Below are 22,332 nucleotides of genomic sequence, written 5' to 3'. Positions count from 1 at the left end.
CGCACTTACATTGCATTCACAAGTGATGCAGAGAATCTGGATTTATTTTGCCCCTTAAGTGGGGGAGGGGGTTTGGGGAGAGGATGCAAATTTAGGAACATGATTTTGGCACAATGCTTTTATTTCCCCCACTGACTCAGGGAGGCAGGACACAGATCTAGATGGCTATTTCTATGAGCCGGTAGAGTCTAGGTATCCCACCCTCATCCCTTATTGTATTATCTGAGGGGCAAACTGAGAAGTGACCCCGAGATATCTATGAATGGACAATCTGGGGGCAGGGTTGGGATGCCAGTCATGTGTGGAAAGCCAATGCTTCCCCCATACCCTTTCCCTAATACAAATTAGAAGAAGAAGAAGAAGAGTTGGTTCTTATATGCCGCTTTTCCCTACCCGAAGGAGGCTCAAAGCGGCTTACAGTCGCCTTCACATTCCTCTCCCCACAACAGACACCCTGTGGGGTGGGTGAGGCTGAGAGAGCCCTGATATCACTGCTCGGTCAGAACAATTTTATCAGTGCCGTGGCGAGCCCAAGGTCACCCAGCTGGATGCATGTGGGGGAGCGCAGAATCGAACCCGGCTCGCCAGATTAGAAGTCCGCACTCCTAACCACTACACCAAACTGGCTCTCAAATTACCCATCACGATAGACCTGTTAGTAGCTGCATGCTGCCCCTTACTGTCCATTCAGTTTCGGGAAAAGGAGAAGATCTTAATCTGCTGTTGTCATCTCTCCCCTCCCCAGCTTCTTTAAAGCCTAAAAAAGGAAGCCATGCTGGAGAGGCCTTTATGGATCTCCTGCCAGCAGGCCTTGTTTCACCTTGAGGGTGGGAATATATCCTAAGAGGTATGAACAAATCTCAGTATTTTAGGGGTGACAATTGTGGGAAAAATCAGCAGATGAGGAGTCCTCCTGGTGCCCTTTCAACCGTCCCTTAGAAATAATGGCCACAGTAATAAAACTTTCCCCTTCCCTACCAATTTCAGAGATCAGTATGAAGCTCTGGGGAGGGGACGACACGGGACACTCGTAGGAGAAAACTGACAGGCACAGGGAAAACTAAGCACAGTCTCCATTCTTTTTTGCCCCCCTCACAAGGGCACCAATGATGATGCTGATGATGAAGGGTGAAGTGTAGCTGGGAGATGCAAGGATTCTCTGGCAGCCAAGCAAGGGATACCTGGTTTGCCATTGCCTGCCTCTGCGTCATGACTCCCAGTGTTCCTTGGAGGTCTCCCATCCAAATACCAGCCAGGGTCAACCCTGCTTAGCTTCTAAGATCTGATTAGATTGGGCTAGCCTGAGCTATCTAGGTCAGGGTGGCACCAATGTTAGCCTATATTGGTTTGGGAACCTGCAAATGCAGATTTAACATTTAGTGCAGGGGTAGTCAAACTGCGGCCCTCCAGATGTCCATGGACTACAATTCCCAGGAGCCCCCTGCCAGCGAACGCTGGCAGGGGGCTCCTGGGAATTGTAGTCCATGGACATCTGGAGGGCCCCAGTTTGACTACCCCTGATTTAGTGTTTAGCTCATTTCATCTTTCCAGGAAACCAGATTCCTTGTTTCCGTGGCATTTATTTCTAGCCCTGGGAGCACGGATGCAGCACAGGGGTGGCCAGCATCATGTCTGTATGGGTAGGAAGTGCCAGGTGCGCTGGAGGAAGATTTCCAATTGAAAAGGTCCATGAACATGTAAAGCTTCCTTTTACCGAGACAGAGCCTTGTTCTATCAAAGTCAGTACTGTCTACTTTGACAGGCAGCAGCTGTTTACGGTGTCAGGCGGATGTTTTACTCACCACCCAATAAATGACCCTTTGGAACTGCAGGCAGTGAGAACTGAACTTAGAACTTTCTGCATGCAAAGCAGACGCTTTACCACCAAAATGTGACCCCTCCCCAACCTATGAGTTTGACCATTGATTTATTAAGCTTTGCATTCTCTTAGTGGCATCTAACATCCAGGCACCGAGAAGTCTTTCCCTGCTCTGCTACATCATGCATTTTCATGGGAGGTGCCAGGGTTTGAACTTGTACTCTCTGCGAGGTGCTTTGTCTTCTTTGCCAACAAATTCAACAACAGGCCTCGTTACATCTTCCAGCCTTCCATGTTCAGCACACTCAGGCCACCTGAGATACCTGCAGTGATCTGTAAAAGATCACTGTAAAAGATCTGCAGCACATTAAATGTGGGAGACACCTGGCTCTCTCTTACCCTTCCAGCCAGAAGAAGCTCACAGTGCATCATAAATCTTATCACACCATTTAATGGATCAAGACGTGGAGCCGATGATGGTGAAAATAGACTTTCTGTTTGACAGCCCACCGTGAGATGCAAACCATTAAATCCTAAGCACAGTTACAAAGTTCTAAGTCCATTGCAGTCAGTGTGTGCAGAAGGCTATAACTCTGCTCAGGATGCACTGAAGGCTTTCATAAGGGAGCCAACTTCAAGACATACATGAAGCTGCCTTATACTGAATAAGGCCATCATCCCATCAGTAATATCTATTCAGACTGGCAGTAGGTGGCTCTCCAGGGTGCTGGGCAGTGAGATCTTTCCCATCACCCACATCCTTGACCCTCTTCCATGATTATTTCCAGGAATATGATAGAGAGGGTACGCCAGGTGGGCAAACATAACTCAGGATTCTTGTCTATCATTCCTTCTTCCTTTCTTTCAAGGAAATAGCCCAGCAAGGATGATAGAAGCATTACTATAGGCTAGACCCTGATCTTAATCAGCATTCTGAAGAGGGATGGGCACATACCACATTTTTGTGCTTCAGTTCACTATTCATGACCAAAACAGTCAAAGGCATTTAATGAAAATTCAGTTTTTAACAAGCCTCAAATGCCTGTCAATCTGCCATTGACTTTGCACTCATTGGCCAAAACCATGGGAGGAAGCTTACCTCTTTCTGAGCCATTGATGACTGGCTGCATGTTTTCCCCATAAGTAAGAAGGCTGACAACTCTGAACGAAAAGTGAAAGCTGAAGATTCATGGGAGAGACTTGGACCCCCATGCCTGGGCTGCTACCCTGCAGGCCCTGCACAGCTACACTTCTAGATGAGCCAGAAGCCTCCCTTCATGTAAACAGGGTGAGTTGATAGGATGAGGGGTATTTGCATCCTTTGTATTGAAAGCAATTCAAAGAGCCCTAACAAGAGATGAGAGCTCGCTGTTTTCAGCAGCATCCCAAAGGCAAGGGCAACTGTTGGAATACCTTTAGGCAGGACACTAAACAAGAAGCTGGGAAGTGCTGCACCACAGCACTTAGCAAGCATCCCTATTTTTCATTGGTTTTGACTGCAGCCCCTGAATGCCAAGTTGCTGTCCGCTGAACCCGCATTGTTTTGTACCTTATCAGCTCACAGTTCTTGATTTCTGGGACTATCTGCCTGGTGCTTTGAAATATAACAGCTCCCCATGCATACATTGTGCAAATAGAAACGGAGCAATTGGAGCAAGACAAACGGTTTTTAAAATATCCTATATTTTCTGCATTTCCTGTCACTGTAAATCCAAGACTCTTCTAACGATCCTGCTACCTGTCAAATTGCCATCTGGTTTGCTTTCTCCCCCCTCTTATATCAAGGATCTTACAGGGCTCCCTGGCCCCCCACGTTTAAGTAAAAACATACACACTTGTGACAAGTCTTTAGTTTTGGCTATATCAACAAAAATGCTACCACAATAGTGTAGAATAGTATAGCATGATGCTTGTTCATTTATACTCCTGCCTTTAACTACCGGTTGTCCTACTTGGGTGCCTCCAAACCCCTCCCCAGTCACAATTTATACTGGATTCACAGTGCTGCTGGGCAGGAATTATTTCTTGGTTGCAAACCAGGCATAGGGTTGATCTACCAGAGAGTTTTGATGGACGTTCCAATTGTAGAATGTGGCTTTCTCTCATTTCCTCCCTACCTGCCATGCTCAAATGCTCCACAAAGTGCTGTCCCCAAGAACAGTATTTCAGGGGGTGGGACAGCAATGGGAGAGCTCTACAAATGTCCAGTGAATCTTCTCACAGCTTTGGGACTAGATTCTGAATCCAAAGTGCTAGAGCAAAACTCTAAGAGGGCAAGATGACATGGGAACTCTAGTTAGGCATGAGAGGAGTTAAACAAGATTGCCAAACTGGTGGATTTTGGTTGCTGCCAAACTCCCTTTTGCTTTAGAAGATAGTATTTCCAGACTTCTCCTTGCAGTCATGAGAACTAGAAATGTACTCTCTCCTTTTGGGGGAACAAAAATTGAAACATTCCTGGGATGGACTGTTAAAGGCTAATGCCTAATGGAACCTCTGATTGACAGGCTGTTCAAATGGAATTCTGCTGAGACAGTCGGTTAACAAATGAGAATTGGGAGCTAACAGTTGAAGAGACAGTTAGGCACTGACTGTGAACTGAGGGGGAAGCTAAAAGAATGAGTGGAACAAGAATGATCCACATTCAAGCCAAAAAAGGGAAAATATTTTCTAATAAAGAGAAGTCATTCCTGCCCAATTAAAAAGGGAAATAGCTCTCAGAAAAGAAGGATGATCCTTGTTCTGCATATAAAGAAGTGAACTTGGTTGTGTATTGCTGCCGCCTAACCTTTACATGTCAGTGAAACTCAGAAACCTATATTTGTTAAAGCAGAAACTGAAAAGGAAGCTTCTCTCCTCCAAATTTTAAAGTCCTTGATGACTAGCAGAAACACGTGCTGGCAACAAATTATCTGGCATTTGTGAGAATACAAAATTACCTTAGTTTTATTATCTGCTCTCCTCATACATCCTACACCTGATTCCACGTGACCTTTTCTCCTTAAAACACTTTATTTTGAACCATCAAAGTCTCTCATGTGCCATTTCAAAAGCAGAATATTTATAAAAAGGTGATTTTGTCTCTTCCTTCATTATATAAGAGAGTCAGATGAATCCTGGGGGGGAGGGAAGACAGTGAGAACACCATAGCTCCTGATCAGAGTTTTAATATGCACATTCAGTTTCTGTGCTACAGAAACTCCATTGGATATGTTGTAATTAGGGATGCTCTTACTGCAGGCTTTCTCAACCAGGGTTTCCTGAAACCCTGGGATTACTTGATAGCCCTGGAAGGGATTCCTAAATGGCTTGGAGTTAATTGATTTTTAATATATTTTTTTAGTTTGTTATACATTTATCAGGTAATATGACCATATCTGGTCATGTAGAGCCATCACCCCCATATGGCCAGTGATGTGTCTGAAGGGGGTGGGAAGGAGAGGAGTCCCAGGTGGGTATGTACAAAGCTCTGCTTCCCAACCCTATTCTGCACAATTGTGCCACTTCTGGGGTTTCTCAAAGCCTGAAGAATGTTTCAGGGGTTTCTCAATAGTGAAAAAGTTGAGAAAGGCTGACCTACTGATTGAGAACAGGGAAGTGATTTTTTGTTGATCAGTTTGACTGCTCGTCAATCCATTCATGGTTGCTTCACTGTATCCCCTCTTAACCTGGACTTTTGGCAACTGGGTTCTTGTGTATGTGTGCTCTTCTACAGCTCCATGAAATCCCACTTCCCGCACCCTTACTGCATGTCTTTCACAGGCAATTGTTTAAACAGACAGATCAATCACAAAAACTGAAACTGCAAAAACAAATCAGTTGAAAATCTTAAGTCAGCCACAAACAAGTGCCGTTGATTAGTGAAGTCTTACTATTTAGCATTTGTCTAAATGGTCCCTAGTGACACCAATGGTGACTGATCAGTTTGAATTGGCAGTGTCCTTGTGCATGCACCGTTTTGCAAAACCATGATGCAAAACTGGGGAATAGGCATTCACAGCTGTTAGGTATGAAGCAGACAGACTGAGCGACACTCTCACACCTGTATTGTATCTGAGAAGTGTGCATGCATACTAAAGCTCATACCTTCGATACAAACATGTTGGCCTTAAAGGTGCCACTGGACTCTAAATTTAGTCTTGCTTCTGATTGACACCTTTGAAAACAGTAAGACTGACTTGTTGAACTGGTTTTTGTCAGGATTTCCAACTTCCTTAGTTGCAGCCGTGTAACAGCCAAGCAGAATGTGAGAGGGCTTCAGAAAGGGCCTATTGAGTCTCACCTGAGTGGCAAATATGCCATGTCGGATGCCCGTGTTGTGCGTGCCTGTGCCAATCACCCCGGCAGCTGCCACATCCGAAACTGCACCTAGACTGAACCAAAAAAGGGACAATGAAAAACAAAGAAAAGCTCAACAATGCCAGAGTAACTACAGGAACAAAATGGTATTTTAGACATTCCTGATTAAAGAAAGGGGTCTTGGCACTCGGTTCACACAGCTGGAAAATTTGAACAAGGAACATCTGTGGGCTCTGTAAAATATGCACATGGAAATCAGCAGCGGGGCAGTCAGTGTGACCCTTCTCACTCTCCCATGCATTCATTCAACACAGTTTCCAGTCCTAAGAAAAGGGTTTTCATTGCTAGGATTCCCAAGGGTCATTGTTGACAAGAGGATAGGAATGCAGGTGGCATTCAGAACAAAAGGCAACTAATTGCCACCTGCTCTGGATCCAGCACATGCCACAGCCCATCAAGTTGCAGAGAGAGCACACGGAATAAAAAAAGGACAGTGATTCATATTCCAGATAATGGGGATTTGGACCTGCTGAAATGGTTAGGGGCATAACAAAGGTTTGTGTGTGCTCAGAGTTTCATGTAACCAGAACAACTGTTTATATAAAATTAGCACATATATGTTTGTTTTTTTCAAACCAGCCCACCATGTTCACTATGCCTTCTGGCAAAATCAAGGCATCCCATCCCCATTTCATTCCAAACCCAGTGGAATAACCGTGTAAAATGTTTAGAGTCTGCAATTACTCTAAGATAACCTCCAATTGAATAACAACAACAAAAATCAATCTTATTAAGTTCTTTTGTGATTAAGGAGCTTCTTTTGGTCTGATATCAGGGAAAATAAAAGAATTTGCTTACAGCATCAGGAACACATCTCTGCTCCTAAAATAGGATCTCCAGCCTCCATCGGGGGCATGGAGATACAACAAAAAAAATACAGGCCCAAGAATTACAGCTGATCTCTGAATTACTGGGATCAGTTCCTCTGGAGAAACTGACTTCTTTGCAGAGTAGACTCCATGACAGCTTGCGGACCCTGTCCTCCCAAAACCATGCCCTCTTCAGGGTCCATTCCCAAATCTCCAGGAATTTTCCAACACAGAGTTGGGAAGCCTATCCTAAAACCCTACTTCCCATCAAGCCTTTTCAACACCACTCCTGCTAAAGAGTTGGGGTGATGGATTCTTTGTGGTGGGGTTTGATAGGCAATAAAAACTGTTTCTTCAGAGGCTGTTGGATCAAAAGAACTACCATGAATCTGCTGTTTGCACCTTGAATCATAGGGCAAAACAATGAGATGGTAAAGTTACCAACAGGCTTGGAGAAAGTCCCATTCTTTTAACCTGGGACTCCAAGATCATACGGTGTCACTCTGACCACCAAACCATTATTGCTCTCAATTTCTTCTACATTCCCAGGGGATCACTGTGGCTGTTACACGTAGGTTCGTCTCTGGAAGATAATATGTACACAGTGGTACAGTATAGCTTAATTTCATTATATCTTGGAAGCTAAGCAGGATTAGGTCTTAGATGGGAGATGACCAGGGAAGACTCTGCAGAGGAAGGCAATGGCACACCACCTCCCTTGCCTTGAAAACCTTATGGGGTTGCCATTAGTCAGCTGCAACTTGATGACCCTTGACACATCCGTATGACAGACTTGGAGGAACAGATAAGCAAAAAAGAGCCTGATGGTACCTTAAAGATTCACAGGTTTATTAACATATATGCTTTTTCAGATAAATGAAATTCTTCCTTCAGGTGACAAAATGCAGGTAGTGCTCAAATAAAGTAATGGAGTCAAAACGCAGGACGTTCAGAGGGTGGTATTTCTCTGCGAAAAAGGCATAATATGTATATTTTGCATTTCATTACCTTTTAACTCAAATTTTCCTCATGTGCATGCCTGTGATTCTGCAGACATACCATGCATGTAGTGAAACAAGCTCTAGTTATGCCATGATATATATGTTAATCTTTAAGTTGCCATGTTCCCTTTCATTTTGCTGTAACAGTCTATAGCAGTGGTTCTCAACCTGGGGGTCAGGACCCCTTTGGGTGTTGAATGACTCTTTCACAGGGGTTGCAGCAGGGCAAGCAGCTTGGCCCGGGGGGAGTGTGCCATCCACACAACAGCCTTGTGAGGTAGATTGAGATAGAGCATTCGTCTGTCTGGAGCAGCAGAAAATAGTGAGACGAGAGGCAGAACTGATCTGAGAAACCCTGGGTGAAAAAACAATTTATATGCAATCATGAACAATGGATCTTCATGCCATTGGTCACTTTCGGTTCAATTTCTGTGAAAGAACACTGGCATAATTTTATGGTTGGGGGTCACCACAACACAAGGAACTGTATTTAAGGGTCGCAGTGTTAGGAAGGTCGAAAACTACTGGTCTATAGGATGAGTACTCATCAAGACTTTAGTTTCTCTTTCAGTCACAAGCTACATGGTCGAGAGGGGCCCCTTCACATCTGCATTCCCAAACGACAGGGAGTGACTGGGCCATCCTGTGGAAAGTTTGCACTCAACATCTCAGCAAGCACAAATGATACTTACATGGGCAAAGCTAGACCGTGTTTGTTCAACTCCACATTCAAATCAGAGAGAAGGATCCCAGCTTCCACTGTCACCTGCTTCTTCTCTTTGTCTATCTGCAAATGGTGAGACAGGCTGTTATAGAGGCCCAGAGGTTGCCTCATAAGTTTTAGGCTAGAACAGTGATACTCGCTCAATGACTCAGGAGCCACATATGACTCTTGCAAGCTGCATGCCCCAATGTGACCTACTGCACATTTCCGTAAAGAAGGGCTCTTGTCTAGAGGGGCTTCGGGTTGGCCATTGAATCTCTGCCGGAGGAAAGGGTAAGCTGCAAGCCTCACTGAGACGTGGGTCTCATGCTTGGGTTGGAAGTCTATGTAAAGCAGCTTGAGATGCGTATTCAGTATTGCTGAAAACATTAAAAACATTCCTTAAAAACATAAACAGTCCTCATCACTGTTTCCCTCCTTTGTTGCTCCACTGGCATTTTTATATTGATTATTTTCATATTATATTAATCCCAATCTATGGTGGGAAGGTTCTCTCTGTGTGGAGTGACCAGTGTACCTGGAGATGTCAAACTGGGAGGGGGAAAGTGGTGGAGGGTGGCCCATAGTTTTTTCATTTTCCTGGCCTCAACCATAGGCCTGGTGGAAGAGCACCATTTTTCAATTATTCTTAAACCGCCTATTTTATAATTACAGATCTTCTGAAGGGTTAGATGATCTCAGTGTGGGCAGATTAAGGTCCTGGAGGGCCCTGATCTCACTAGGAAGAGCGTTCCACAAGGCCTATTTTGTCAGCTACATTATTGGAAGGATGGGATTTTTTAAAAAAAGAAACTATACAATAAAGCATCTCCCCAATCAAAAATATGTCAGAGACTAACAACAGAGAATGGTGATCCCACCCTGTTTAAATTGTGGACCTTCTGAAAAACTGGCTGATCACTGTCAGGTTGAATCTGAGCTATGTGGGCCAGAGGTCTAACCTACCATGGCAGTCCTGACATTCAGCATCTCTCCTACCTTCAGGATTTTGTTCATCCTTCCCATGTGGATCATGAAGTCATCTGTGCAGGCAATGTCTGAAGGCGAGTGTCCACCCCCAATCACTTTCACCTTCTTACTTCTCTGCCTGGCCAGATCCAAGATCTGCAGAGATACCACACATTTATATAGAAACTGGCCCTTAGTTTGAGGCTCATATGATACCATCCCTCATTTCGATCTCCCAGGCACTTTACCTCTGATCTACCCTCTCTTTTCCCAACACTTCTCAGTTCCCCTATCCAAATCCCTGAGACCATACTCAACAAATAAAGCAACTGACAACTTCTGGGACTGCTCTTGTGAATTACGTGTCAGGGTAGAAGCAAGGACATGGTTAAAATCTGGAGAAGGTGGTAAACTTGAGGAGGACTACAACTAGGCACATCATTTATTTATTTAAAACATTGTTATTCTGCCTTTCCACCCAACTTAAGTTCCTCAAGATGATGAACAATGAAGAACATTAAAGTAAGTTTAAAACACACGCCCCAAACAGCTAAAAACAATTAAACAAATCAATGGGAAGGAGGGGAAAGATGGAGATGCTCACTGGAGGGTTACTCCCAAGACAGCTGGAGACACCATAAAGGGCCCTGAGGTACGGTTGGTTCCTACATTATCATTGGATAAACAAGTTTCCATGGTAGTGTGGTTGGCATTTTTTCATTTACACGAGGACCACCAGCTGGCTCTTTATTTGTCTGAGTCAAACCTTGACACATTAATGCATTTATTTATTTATTTATTTATTTATTTATTTATTTATTTATTTATTTATTTATTTATTTATTTATTTATTTATTTATATGCCCCCCTCCCCTGAGGCATGCAGTGGTCAGTTCCAGACTGAACTACTGTAATTCACTCTATGTGGGGCTACCCTTGAAAACACTTAAGAGTCTACAAGTGGTTCAGAATGCAGCTGCCAGGTTGCTGTCCGGAACACCATGCTCAGGTGCTTTTTCTCCAAATTTGCACTGACTATAATTAGTCTCCAAATCCAATTCAAGGTGTTGGTGTTAATCTTTAAAGCCCTTAACAGTTTGGGGCCCTCATGCCTATAGAACTGCCTCTCCCATTTTAACCTCCTCTCTACTCCCTTCGGTCACCCTAGAACTCTTGCAGGTGCCCCAAGATGGTTTGGTTAGCTGGGGAAGGGCCTTCTCAGTTGTGACTCCTGTCCTGTGGAATTCACTCTCTGATGACACTTGTGCCTCATCTGACTTACTGCGTTTTTGCAGGGCATGCAAGGCAGAATTGTTTAGGTTGGCCTCTGGAGTATAATCCACAAGTTTGGGCTGTTTTTGTTAGGGGTATGGGTTCTACTCACACCTTTCAATAGTCTAACATTTTGAGGTTAATATTTTATATCTGTTATCTACTTTTATGTTGTTTTAACCTTATTCATATGGTATTATCTATGATATCACAGGGTGTCACAGGAAATAATTTATTTTGTATAAAGTCAGTGTTTATCCCAGTGGAGATCAGCTTACAATGTCATTCCCCTCTCTGCCATTTTGTCCCTGTACAAAACAAGGTAGGTTAAGCTGACGGGAGTGATTTGCCCATGGTCACACAACAATCCTCCCTGGCCAGACTGGGGCTTGAAACTCAGGCCTCCTAGATCCTAGACTGGCCACTACACTACAAATCTAACAACATGAAACCCCCTCCAGCAGACTTTCTTGGCTCACAATGAAGGATTGACACAGTCTAAACAGCATTGCTTTTCAGTGCCCACAACCATTAATTATTTACAGTCCACTATTTATGGATGTGAACAATACAAAAACCAATTAAGTAAAATCAAAGTCCACCTAATAAGGATCATTAATTCAGTCAGTCAGTGATATAATTTTTTAAAGTGCTATTGGCTTTACAGCCTCACCTCTCCTACAACCATAGCACTGGGATATGTGTTTGTGTTTCTTGCCACCTACTGGCCAAGGTGAAGGAAGGTAGATTTGGCATGCGGGTTTGTGTGTGTATGGCTTGTGAAGGCAGATTCCAGAATGGATGCCATGCTGTGGCTTTGTGTATTGTGTTTCAAATGACACTGTTGTACCCTTGTGTTGGCGATACAGCCTCTGCAACCTATACCTCTTCTTCCATTAATTAATTCCATTAATAAAATATTTGTATCCCTCTTTGTGTGTGTATTATTTGTATCCCTCTTTGTGTGTGCAGGAGTAAGTGCAGAAATATGCTCAAATCAGCTTACCCAAACACTAAAATATGACTTCTAAGTACTCTAATTAAAACATTAAAACAGTTTTAAAATTAGAAAACCCAAATATGACTTTCTAATACTATCATAAAACATATTAAAACCACAAAACTCAACAACATCAAAAGCACTCATCCAAGAGTACCAAGCAAGAGGGCCAATCTCCAGGTGGGACCTGGAGCAATCTTGGAATTACCACTGAACACCTGACTTCAGAGATCAGTTCTCCTGGAGGAAATGGTTGCTTCAGAATGCCAAATTTATGGCATCATGTCCTTGATGTGATCCTTCCCCTCCCCAGGTCCCACCCCTGTCAATTTCTGCCATAAATGTCCATAAATTTCTCAACCTGCATTCAGCAGATATGCAGTAATATAAACTGAGCATGCACAAAATGTTATTCTATCATTGCTGGGGAAGTGCAGCTTATGCCCACATGTTTAGAATTAACATGGAAAGCAGGGTGGCAGAGTTGCCATACAGGTGGTCTTTACATACTAAACTCCACTCTTAACAGCACTGGGTGTTCTCTGCACTTTAAAGGTTTACAGCTCTGGTTTCATATTGTAGCATCAGAGCTGTCAATTGGATGCTCAGCAAGCATTCTGTGCCCTGTAGCCCTTCCTCCTGAAGAACGATCACTCCATCTGGCAATCCGCACTAGCATAACATCCTCTGTTTACCTCTTTGAGCTCTTCCACCGTGGTTGGCTGGAAATACATTTCTGGAGAGCAACCATAAGTCTTAGCCCAGTTTTGGAATTTCACACCTCCTTGGCCATGTTCCTAAAGATACAAAATAGAGGCATATTCAGGGATATCTGCTGTCATGGAGATGTTGGTCCTCAGATGGTGAGAAGTTCCAGGGATAATGCTATGGAGTTGCATTTCCTTTGGCTGAGGCAGCATGGGAGGCTTACGGCATCTTTATAATACCAAATGCAGAAAGCAATGCATTATGGAAGCAAGCAAGACTCCTAAACTGGCAGCAGATCCCTAGAGAGCAACTTGTCTGGCTCCCGCAAAGGTACATCCTGGTTTCTGCTAAAAATTCTTCTCAAAGTCAAATGCCAAGCTCTCATCCTCCCTCACCCCCCTCATTGCCCTGATCACAATGATCAAGCCAACCAAACTCAAAATATGTGTTGCTACAGGGGTTTGGGTTTTTTAAAAAAAACAGTTTTTAAAGGGAAGCAGGAACACAACAGTTAATTGGCTGTTCTGTTTGATTGACGGCCAGGGGCGGGAAGAAGCACGGAAAAATATCGCCTCTTTTGTTGCAATTTTGGCGAGACCTTGTGAGTTGCAAGAACAGCGCTAGTGGGAGAGCCTTTCTTTCGATAGAACCGGCTGTGTGCGTTACCGAGACCTGCCACTATTGATTGCAGCACTTTTCAATAGCGCACAGATTTAGCAACACTGCCTGTTGTGCGGAATGGCCCTCAAAATTCACCACACACAGCTAAACTGTAAGGAGTAATACTGCTCTGTTTGGTATTGCTTGGACAAGGAGACACTGGTGGCTTGCAGCATCTTGACAATATTTGCTCAAACAGCAAGCAGAACATAAAAACGAACAAACAGAGCACGACCAGAGGCCAAGAAACACATTGACAGGGCTGAAAAGCCACAAATCCACATGGGAGAGTGGGAGGGGGGGAGCACCACCTCAGGCTACTGAGAGCTGTGACTTTCTTCCATGTTCTCTTCTGCGATGCCTATTTCCCCCACTCACTCAAGAGATCTTTCCAGCCATCAGAAAAAGGTCTCCAACTATGATTAGCTCCCATTAATGAGCCATTTGGGGCTATAAGCCTAACAAAGGAATGGTCCAGCCGTGGCTCCATATTCTGTCAACGGAACAGTTCAATCTTCCAATTACTATCAATTCACTCCTCTCTTCTCATCAATTAATTATCTTTGGGCTTTTCAAAACTGCAATTTTTGTCTTCTCTTGACCTCCTGCCCCCCTTCCAACTTCAGATTCAAGAGCCATTTCTCTCTGAAGTGAAATTGCATTTTCTTACCATTGTGATGAATTTCCTTTCGTCACTGAAGAGAAAACCGATGCAGAACACAGGAAATCTTCCTCTGAAAGACACTCCGAAAGAAAAGATAAGCTTGAAATAGTCTACAAAAGTCAATGTTCCAAGAGGGTCTTGACCCACAATTGCTGAATCAGCTCCCTGAATCAGCTCCCGAGGTGGGGGGGGGGAGGGGGCGGTGTCATTCCTGACCTTTCTGTGTTGTAACTTCTTCAGGGCTTCTCTCCAGGAAAGCAAGGGTTAATGAGTAACATAAGTAATATTGGGCTTTAGTTCTGGAATGCCAGATTGGGGTCAGAAGCCACCTTTCTTCCTTTTTATGTTTGGATGGGTGGGATAGAGAGATATTAAAATAGAGTTTTTAACCAGCTTTATTAAATCACTAGGGGCCAAGCCTGTTGCATTCAGGAATACAATGAGCGCTAGATTAGGGGGTGATGGAAGAACTCTGCAGATGGCCTCTCCTTCCCCCCAGGACCTGGAAAAGCTGCAAGCAGCTGTTAGGGAACTCACCAGCAGGGGCAGCTCTCATGCAGCAGGGATCTGCAGCCTCCAAGCCTCAGAGGGAAGTGGAAGGAGGAGCGGGTGGTCAGGGGTGAGGGACGGAAGGCGATTGGCTGGCCGCTGGACAGACAGGCAGGCCGGTTGGAGGAGAAGGCACTCAGGGACAGCTGCCTTGAGTGGGTGTTAAGCGCTGAGTGGCACTTAAGCCATGAGACATGCTCCTCTTCCAAGCCCTTACCAGAAATATATTATGTGGAATAGATAAAGATAAAAACTACTGAATGTAATTTCTCTTGCCTAGACAGTATCGTCTTTGAATCAGGATGCTGTCTCAGAACTTAGATGAAAAGAATTCTTTGGAGGGTGGACACATATACCCATTGCTGATCTCCTGCATACAACCATGCTTTGAGATACCTATCCCTAACAAGAGATGGGCTGTCTTTCTGATGAATGAAAAGATCGGCTATGCTCCATTCTGCATTGAGGACATTCAGCATCTCCCCACCTTTCCTTACCATCTCAGTGACAGCGCACAGACGCTGTCCTTGAAATGTTGCTGCTCAAGAATGCAGCTTGGTTTGTCCTAAAAAATCTTCTTTTATGAGACTCTTGAATTGCTGACATGCATCCTCTTGATCATTGTCTTCCTTTTGGCTGAAACAGAGCATGATTCTGTGAATCGTTCTGAATTAAATGGCCCGATTTAGAGGTCTGCATTGATGCTGAAGACACTGGAAATTCAGAAGTTAATGCTGTCGTAAGAATATATTAAAGAACCCTGCTGGATCAGACCAGTCATACAACTAGTCCAGCATCCTGTTTCACACAGTGGGCAATCAGTTCCTCTGGAGGGCATCCCCTGATGTTGCTTCCTGGGATTCAGGGGTTTAGGGGGCTTAAATATGCATAGAAGCTGAGCACACGCTGATTGAGAATAAGTTTATTGAGTAAGAGAACAAACTATATAGGAGAGATAGAAGCCTGTCTGTCTGCTCTAGCTGGAGAGAGGAAGAGAACAAAGCATATCTCAGAAGAACAGGGGGAAACCTGAATCACAGACAAAAAGGAGAACAGTTTGGAACAGGGAGATGTCCCAGACCTTGATATTCTAGCTAGCTATCCCCTTTACTGCTTCCCCTACAGAATTTTCCAGTCACTTCTTTGTGGAGTGCCACAAGGGGTGGTTCGCTCCCCCACACTTTTTACATCTTTATGTGCCCTCTGGCCCAGCTGGACTGGAGTTTGGGGCTGGGTAATGACTGGGGAAGGAAATGGCAAACCACCCCATATTGAGTCTGCCATGAAAACGCTAGAGGGCATCACCCAAAGGGTCAGACATGACCCGGTGCTTGCATAGGGGATACCTTTACCTTTACCTTTTATCATCAGTATGCGGATGACACCCAGATCTATCTCCACAGGGACAGCCACCCGGACTTCCCCCACTGGAACTATTCGCCAGATGTTTGGAAGCCATAGCTGGGTGGTTAAAGCAGTCATGTGAAACTCACCCCCTCCAAGACAGAAGTCCTGTGGCTGGGAAAGAAAGGGGCAAGCTGGGAAGTGTGTCTGCATGGCCGAGAATTTGGGAGTAAACACCTCCCTTTCTGAGGAAGCACAGGTCACAAAAGTAGCCTGTCAGGCATTCTTCCATCTGTGCCAGGTGGGGTTACTTAGTACCCTATCTGTCCCCAGAACACCTAGCCATGGTGATCCATGCAACAATCACCTCCAGAACTGACTTCTGTAACTCGCTCTACGTGTGCCTTCCTTTGTCCTTGATCCAGAAATTGCAGCTGGTGCAGAATATGACTTTACAAGTTGTTCTCACGGGAACAACTTGTAAAGCCCACATCCAGCCAGTGCTGAGGTAGCTGCATTGGTTGCCTGTTGTGGCTCAGTTCAAGATTCTGGTTTTAACCTTCAAGGCCCTTCTCAGTCTGGGACCTGCATAGCTGAGGGATCGCCTGTTGCCTTATGCCCCGCCCCCTAGGTCCTTGTGCTCTGTGGGTACTAAGTTGTTGTTGGTGCCTGGACCTCAGGAGGTTCACCTGGCCTTGACCAGGGCCAGGGCCTTTTCAGTCCTGGCCCTGACCTGGTGGAATGAGCTCCTGGAAGAGCTGAGGACATTGCAGGACCTTTTGCCATTTCGCAGGGTAATTAAGATGAAGCTCTTCCGCCAGGTCTTTGGTTGAAGCTGGGACACGGAAGATCCGAGGGGCCCCTCCAGGTTAAACAGCGATTGTAAACATCTATGGACGACACCCTGGACATTCCCCTGAGACACTAGAGAGGGGGGGGGGCTGCTGGAAATTTATTTGGATCTTTATACTGCCCTTCCCTATGGCTCTGGGTGGTTTATATAGAACGTTGTATAAAATTAAATAGAACATTATAACAATCTGTCAGGTAACAATCATAACTTAACATAACATGAACAACAACACTGACGTATCCCTGGGGCAGATATGCCAGAAATAGGGGGTTGGGCTTTTATTTCCCCCCCCCCCCACACACACACACTGTGTTTTGTTCAGTAATGGGGGTGTGTGGGAAGGTTTTTCACTTTTTATGTGGGTTTTTATTTTTTATTTATGTAACTCACTGCAAGAAGGTTCGCTGATAGTGGCGGGGAATGAATGAATGAATGAATGAATGCACTGTAGATCTTGCTTATTCCCACAGGAGACTACTAGCCACTGATAAATCCATCCTTCATGCATCTATTTAATCCCTCTTTAAAGCTGTTCATTCCAGTTGTCATCACTGGTTGTGAATTCCACATCTTGATCACTCCCTGTGTGGAGAAGGTAGATTCAGGTGGGTTTCTGTGCCGTTCTGAAGAAGCAGAATAAAGTTTGAGTCCGGTGGCACTTTTAAGACCAACCAAGTTTTGTTCTAGGTCTAAGCTTTGTGTGTACACGGACTTCTGAAGCTACTGCCCATCACCTTCACTGATAAATTGCCTTTAAAGGAGGGCTCCTTCACAGGAGGCCTTGGGTGGTGGATGAAGGGCACTAGGAAGATGAGGCAAACTAGAAGAGGGGCACAACTCAGCTACAGTCCACTGGAATGTCTGACTGCAACCTTTCGGCAGGTCCTGCACTCAACTGGAATGATTATACCTCTCCAGACTAGAAAGCTCTTTTCCTCTGGATGTTCGACAGGACATCTCCTCTAAACTCCCTCCCCAATCTCCTCACACAAAATCTACAGGAATTCCCTAAACCAGAGTGGGCCTGCCTAAACCGCATTACTCTTGCACAGCTCCCATGCATTTAGGTAAGGCTTATACAGGAGAACTTCCTATTCAGTCATGCCATGCATTATTTAGTGGAGCAATATGTGGTGTCTGTAGAGTAACCAACCTCTGGGGCAGGGCTGGAGTTAGGGCTGCCAACTCTGGCAGACCACAGGGTTGGCACCTCAGCAGGATATAATGCTATATTGTCCCCTGTAAATACAGCTCATCCTCTGGGGATCCCCTGTAATTACAGCTCATCACCAAACTACAGGGATCAGTTCCCCTAGAGAAGATGGATGCTTTGGAGGGTGGCATTTTAACCCATTGAGGTTCTGGTCCTCCCCAGGCTCCATCCCCAAATCTCCAGGAGTTTCCTAACCTGGAGCTGGCAACCCTGCCTCCCATCCCCACCTGGTGGCCAAGGGGGACCTAGCAACCCTTTCTGGAAAGGAGCAATAATTCTAGAGAATCTCCAGTTCCCAGCTGGAGGCTGGCATCCTGGGGGAGGGGAAATTCTAAAGCCATGGATTGCTGTGAGCTACCCACCCAGTCTCCTGATGCTGGTGCAGCTGAGGAGCAGAGATCAGCCATGCACTCCTGACATCCTTTGCACTGCCAGAGCTCAGGTTTTGCACCCCTTGCATTTAAGTCCAGACACAGTGGAGCTGCAAAATACATCCCAGGCCTGCCCTTTTGCCTTCTCTGTCTGCAGCCTGGAGGGCAAAGTCCGACAAGATTGTTAGAGAAGGGTTAATAATAGCAGTGGCCCATTAGTCCACAAGTTAACGATTGTCTGATTCCCCTAAATTTCAAAGGCACAATTGCAGGAATATTTGGGTTCTCTGAATTCTCTGGAGAGGTTGGTTCCTTCAAAATTACTTTACTGCTAATCAACAGAATGTGATGCTTTGAAGATAGTAGAGAAAAACAGACTGTGATAGAGATGAAATCCAGTCCTTGCAATTATCAGTTACTTAGCACCATCCATGTGCGTGGCTCCTAACAGAGATGCATAGGTAAAAGAGATCCCTGCCCCCAAAGAGCCTCCAGTTTCAGACTGGGCAAAAAATATGACTGGAGGGAGGGACCAGGGTATCAAGGAAACAAAGACAAATGGATTACTTTACATGTGGTTACGATTGAGGAGGCAGATGAAGGGTTTGGTTGGTTTGCTGGTTTACCGAGTCTCAACAAATGGGGTTGCCAACCTCCAGGTGGTGGCTGGAGATCTCGCAGGATTGCTATCCAGGTGACAGAGACCAGTCCAAATGGCCTCTTTGAAAGTTGGACTCGACGGCCCCTCTCAGGTAGCCTTTGCAATCCGTTTCGGTAGTTGGTTGCTGAGGGATTTTTTTGTGTCATTTCAAACACAACTGTTTTAGCAACTGGCTGCTAATGGATTTTATTTCCCTTTTCAGACAAAGCCACTGATGCCTAGCTAGCGAAGCATGGTTGAGCCGTTCTTGAGGTAAACAAATTCCTTCCATTCTCACCACTTTTTGTGCTTCCGGATCACTGTCATCTCCTGCTTAAAATGTCTAAGTAGCTCATTGGGCTGTGGGTGCTCAGGGCATTAGTGACCGGTGTTACAGAAGCTGCTAACAACAGTCGTAATCTCAGCATCGCCCGGTGGTGCTAAGGCATCTCAAAGGCGCCACTGTAGCACTGAATTGCTAAACATGTCTATTGCTATAGCTTCAACTTAGAAAGTTCCCCAAAAAGTTCGAGAAAGAGGGTGGCAGCAGCAAGCAGCTCTGTTTTGATATGGCCGGATCACTTCAGAGATGGCTCATTAATGGAATGGAATTCACTGTATGGAACCTCCATCCCTCTGTTGCTTTACTCAGAGCTAGGCCAGCAATGAATGACATCCTGTTTAGAATGGCAACGTGAAAGGCCATTGGCTGGACACTTCGTTGAAGCCCCTCCTCTCCCCAAACCACACCCTCCTCAGGCTCCACCCCTAAAATATCCAGGTATTTCCCCACCGAAGCCTGTCAACGAAGCAAAGAGGCTCCTGTCCCTGTGGACCATGTGATAAGACGGAGGGAAGGGATGGAGAGGCATGGGGAGTAAAGGAAGCATGGGAGCATCCTAGCTCAGTGCCACTTTTTCCCAAGCAGGGGAGAGGCTGTGGCTCAGTGGTAGAGTATCTGCTTGGTATGCACAAGGTCCCAGGTTCAACCCCCATCTTCTCCAGCAAAAAGGGCCAGGCAGCAGGTAATGTGAAAGATCTTAGCCTAAGACACTTGGAGCACTGCTGAGGAGACACACAACTGACTTTGCTAGACCAACAAAACAAAATCAGAGTCCAGTGGCGCCTTTAAGACCAACAAAGATTTATGCAAGTACTCTTCCTCAGACTGTTGTTTTGTTTTGTTGTGCAGCTTCAGACCAACACGGCTACCCGCTTGAATCTTTGCTAGACCAAGTTCAGAATGTGTTCCTGTGAACTTGCAATAATCTTTGGCATTTAAAACTTTTATTCAGAGTTTTTAAAAATACAACATAGATTACCAATTAGAAAAAGGAAAAGAAGAAGAAGAGTTGGTTCTTATATGCCGCTTTTCCCTAACCGAAGGAGGCTCAAAGCGGCTTACAGTTGCCTTCCCATTCCTCTCCCCACAACAGACACCCTGTGGGGTGGGTGAGGCTGAGAGAGCCCTGATATCACTGCTCGGTCAGAACAGTTTTATCAGTGCTGTGGCGAGCCCAAGGTCACCCAGCTGGCTGCATGTGGGGAAGCGCAGAATCAAACCTGGCATACCAGATTAGAAGTCCGCACTCCTAACCACTACACCAAACTGGCTCTCAGGAAGAAGAAAAGGAAGTAAAGAGGCTTCCAATTTTATCTATGAGATAAACCATAGAACCGTAGAACCATAGAGTTGGAAGGGGCCATCCAGGCCATTTAGTCCAACCCCCTGCAGTATTGCAGGCCCTGTCCTCTGCAGCCAATAGGAACTGTTCCCTGCCCTCCTCCAAGTGACAACCTTTCAAATAAATACAATCTGTTTCACTATGTGGTATATAAAAACAAAACAAGACATTACAACCATTATTTTTTCTGTACTTTTCTATGTCCCCCCTTTAATCCTCAAAGCCATAAACTATCATTTCATTTTGCAGTATTGATGTGATCCTGCTCTGTCCTCAGAGGGTTGTTAGCTCTTCAAAAAGAAGAGGGGCTGAATACAATAAGATGTCACCCCCCCTCACTTTGAGCATTAATACCAGGAGGGATATATTTTGGGGTATCAGGGGCATGCTTGGTCTTTGAAACTTTAAATGGAATACAGGGTCTAGTTGTAAATTCAATCAGATTGGAAAGTTCACAATAAATTTTAAGACAGAACTGGGAACTGTAACACCACATCGGCCCTCCTTGGCTCTAGTTGGACTATATATGACTTTTATAAGGCAGACAACGTGGTATTCCTTCTCTTGGCCAGGGCAGAGATTAATTTGGAGCGATGTTCGGCATAGAGAATCATCTGGCTTTTGTTTCCTTTGGATGAAACAGCACCGGAGACTTCCAGGGTCTTTGAAATATTTGCTTTGTGCACAAATACAGAAGCAGAGCACAAAGGGAAGCAAACAGGCAGAACATTTCCAGACAGCGGCTGGCACAGAACCCCCCCCCCCCCCCCCGCTCTCCAGCTAACTCTTTTGTTTCTCTGGCCACAGTCTCCCTTGCTGCCTCTTTTCATGTATCTTAGCTGAACTGGTGTCACCTTCTCCATGCTCTGATGGGCATGTCACTCCAAAAGTGATTACCAGCTGCTGCCAGAAGACCTTCTCTTGTCATCATCCCCCATAGAAGAGACATCAGCCTATCATCTTGGGCCTATTAGACGGCAATCAGTTTAACAAAGGGCCTGTCAGTCACCATCTGTAAGAGCAGAGTATCTCTTAAATAGTTATGGCAGGAAGGTATGCACATATTGGTTTAAGAAATGGTTTAAGAACATGCAAATCCTGTACATTTCTGCCGTGTTGAATAATACATATCATGATTGGAAATGAACATTTGCATGAGAATGCGCAAAAAATAATAATTTTTTTTTTTAGCCAACCTCTTGCAACCCATTGATTGCGAATGCATGGCGACATGAATGATTTGATGATTGTGACTGCCGTTAGGACTCTGAATGCCTATTGTAATTAAAAAGATGGAACTGATTGAATCTATGCAAAGTGGGCCACTTGCATGCGTTGCATAGAATCTCGGCTGCTGAATATTCACAGGGCATTCAATGCACAGGTGCCAAAGGGAGAACGGCGGCTTCTTGTGGGGCAAACCTGACCTGGGACGGTTCCAAAAAGGGTCAGGCAGCGTTCATCTGGGCCTGGTGTGGCAGATCGCCCTGCACTTTGCTTCTCTGGCTACAGCTGGGTGGCAACACAAAGGTTAAGCCTCTACCGGACAACCATCCAACCTCCAATGTAGGACCTGTAGCTGAGTAATGATCCTCCTTATGGCAACTCTGGGAAGTTGGATTTTAGTACAGCTGCAAACTCTAGGCTGGGAAATCCCTGGAGATCTGGGGGTGAGGCTTGGGGAGGGCAGAGTTTAGGAGAAACTCTTATGGA

The 22,332-nt window shown here is 45.1% G+C and overlaps 1 protein-coding gene and 1 long non-coding RNA gene across 6 annotated transcripts in view; one reads left to right on the top strand and one right to left on the bottom strand.

The window, feature by feature from the left end:
* Positions 1-14,417, bottom strand: part of LOC143834692 (L-gulonolactone oxidase-like) — a 60,871-nt gene extending 46,454 nt beyond the window's left edge. For 2 of the 4 annotated variants that reach the window (XR_013229876.1, XM_077331372.1), the window contains exons 1-5: positions 13,971-14,406; positions 12,628-12,729; positions 9,691-9,816; positions 8,681-8,775; positions 6,102-6,192 (exon numbers count right to left, since the gene is read on the bottom strand). Coding sequence is in view for 3 of the 4 variants with exons in the window: in XM_077331372.1 (XP_077187487.1) it covers positions 6,102-6,192; positions 8,681-8,775; positions 9,691-9,816; positions 12,628-12,729; positions 13,971-13,973 (417 nt within the window). In the remaining variant the exon portion in view is untranslated. Of the gene's footprint in view, positions 1-6,101; positions 6,193-8,680; positions 8,776-9,690; positions 9,817-12,627; positions 12,730-13,970 lie in introns of all 4 variants that reach the window. The other 2 variants (XM_077331377.1, XM_077331384.1) reach the window with 2 other exon arrangements.
* Positions 14,418-18,431: 4,014 nt separating this feature from the next.
* LOC143834713 (uncharacterized) overlaps positions 18,432-22,332 on the top strand; it is a 34,393-nt gene continuing 30,492 nt past the window's right edge. For both annotated transcript variants that reach the window (XR_013229879.1, XR_013229878.1), the window contains exon 1: positions 18,432-19,207. This is a non-coding gene — a long non-coding RNA (uncharacterized LOC143834713). The remainder of the gene's footprint in view (positions 19,208-22,332) is intronic.

This window comes from Paroedura picta, chromosome 1, assembly GCF_049243985.1.
Source record: "Paroedura picta isolate Pp20150507F chromosome 1, Ppicta_v3.0, whole genome shotgun sequence".
Lineage (NCBI taxonomy): Eukaryota > Metazoa > Chordata > Lepidosauria > Squamata > Gekkonidae > Paroedura > Paroedura picta.
Note: the sequence above shows the minus strand (reverse complement) of the source record. Positions and strands in the feature narration are given on the sequence as shown.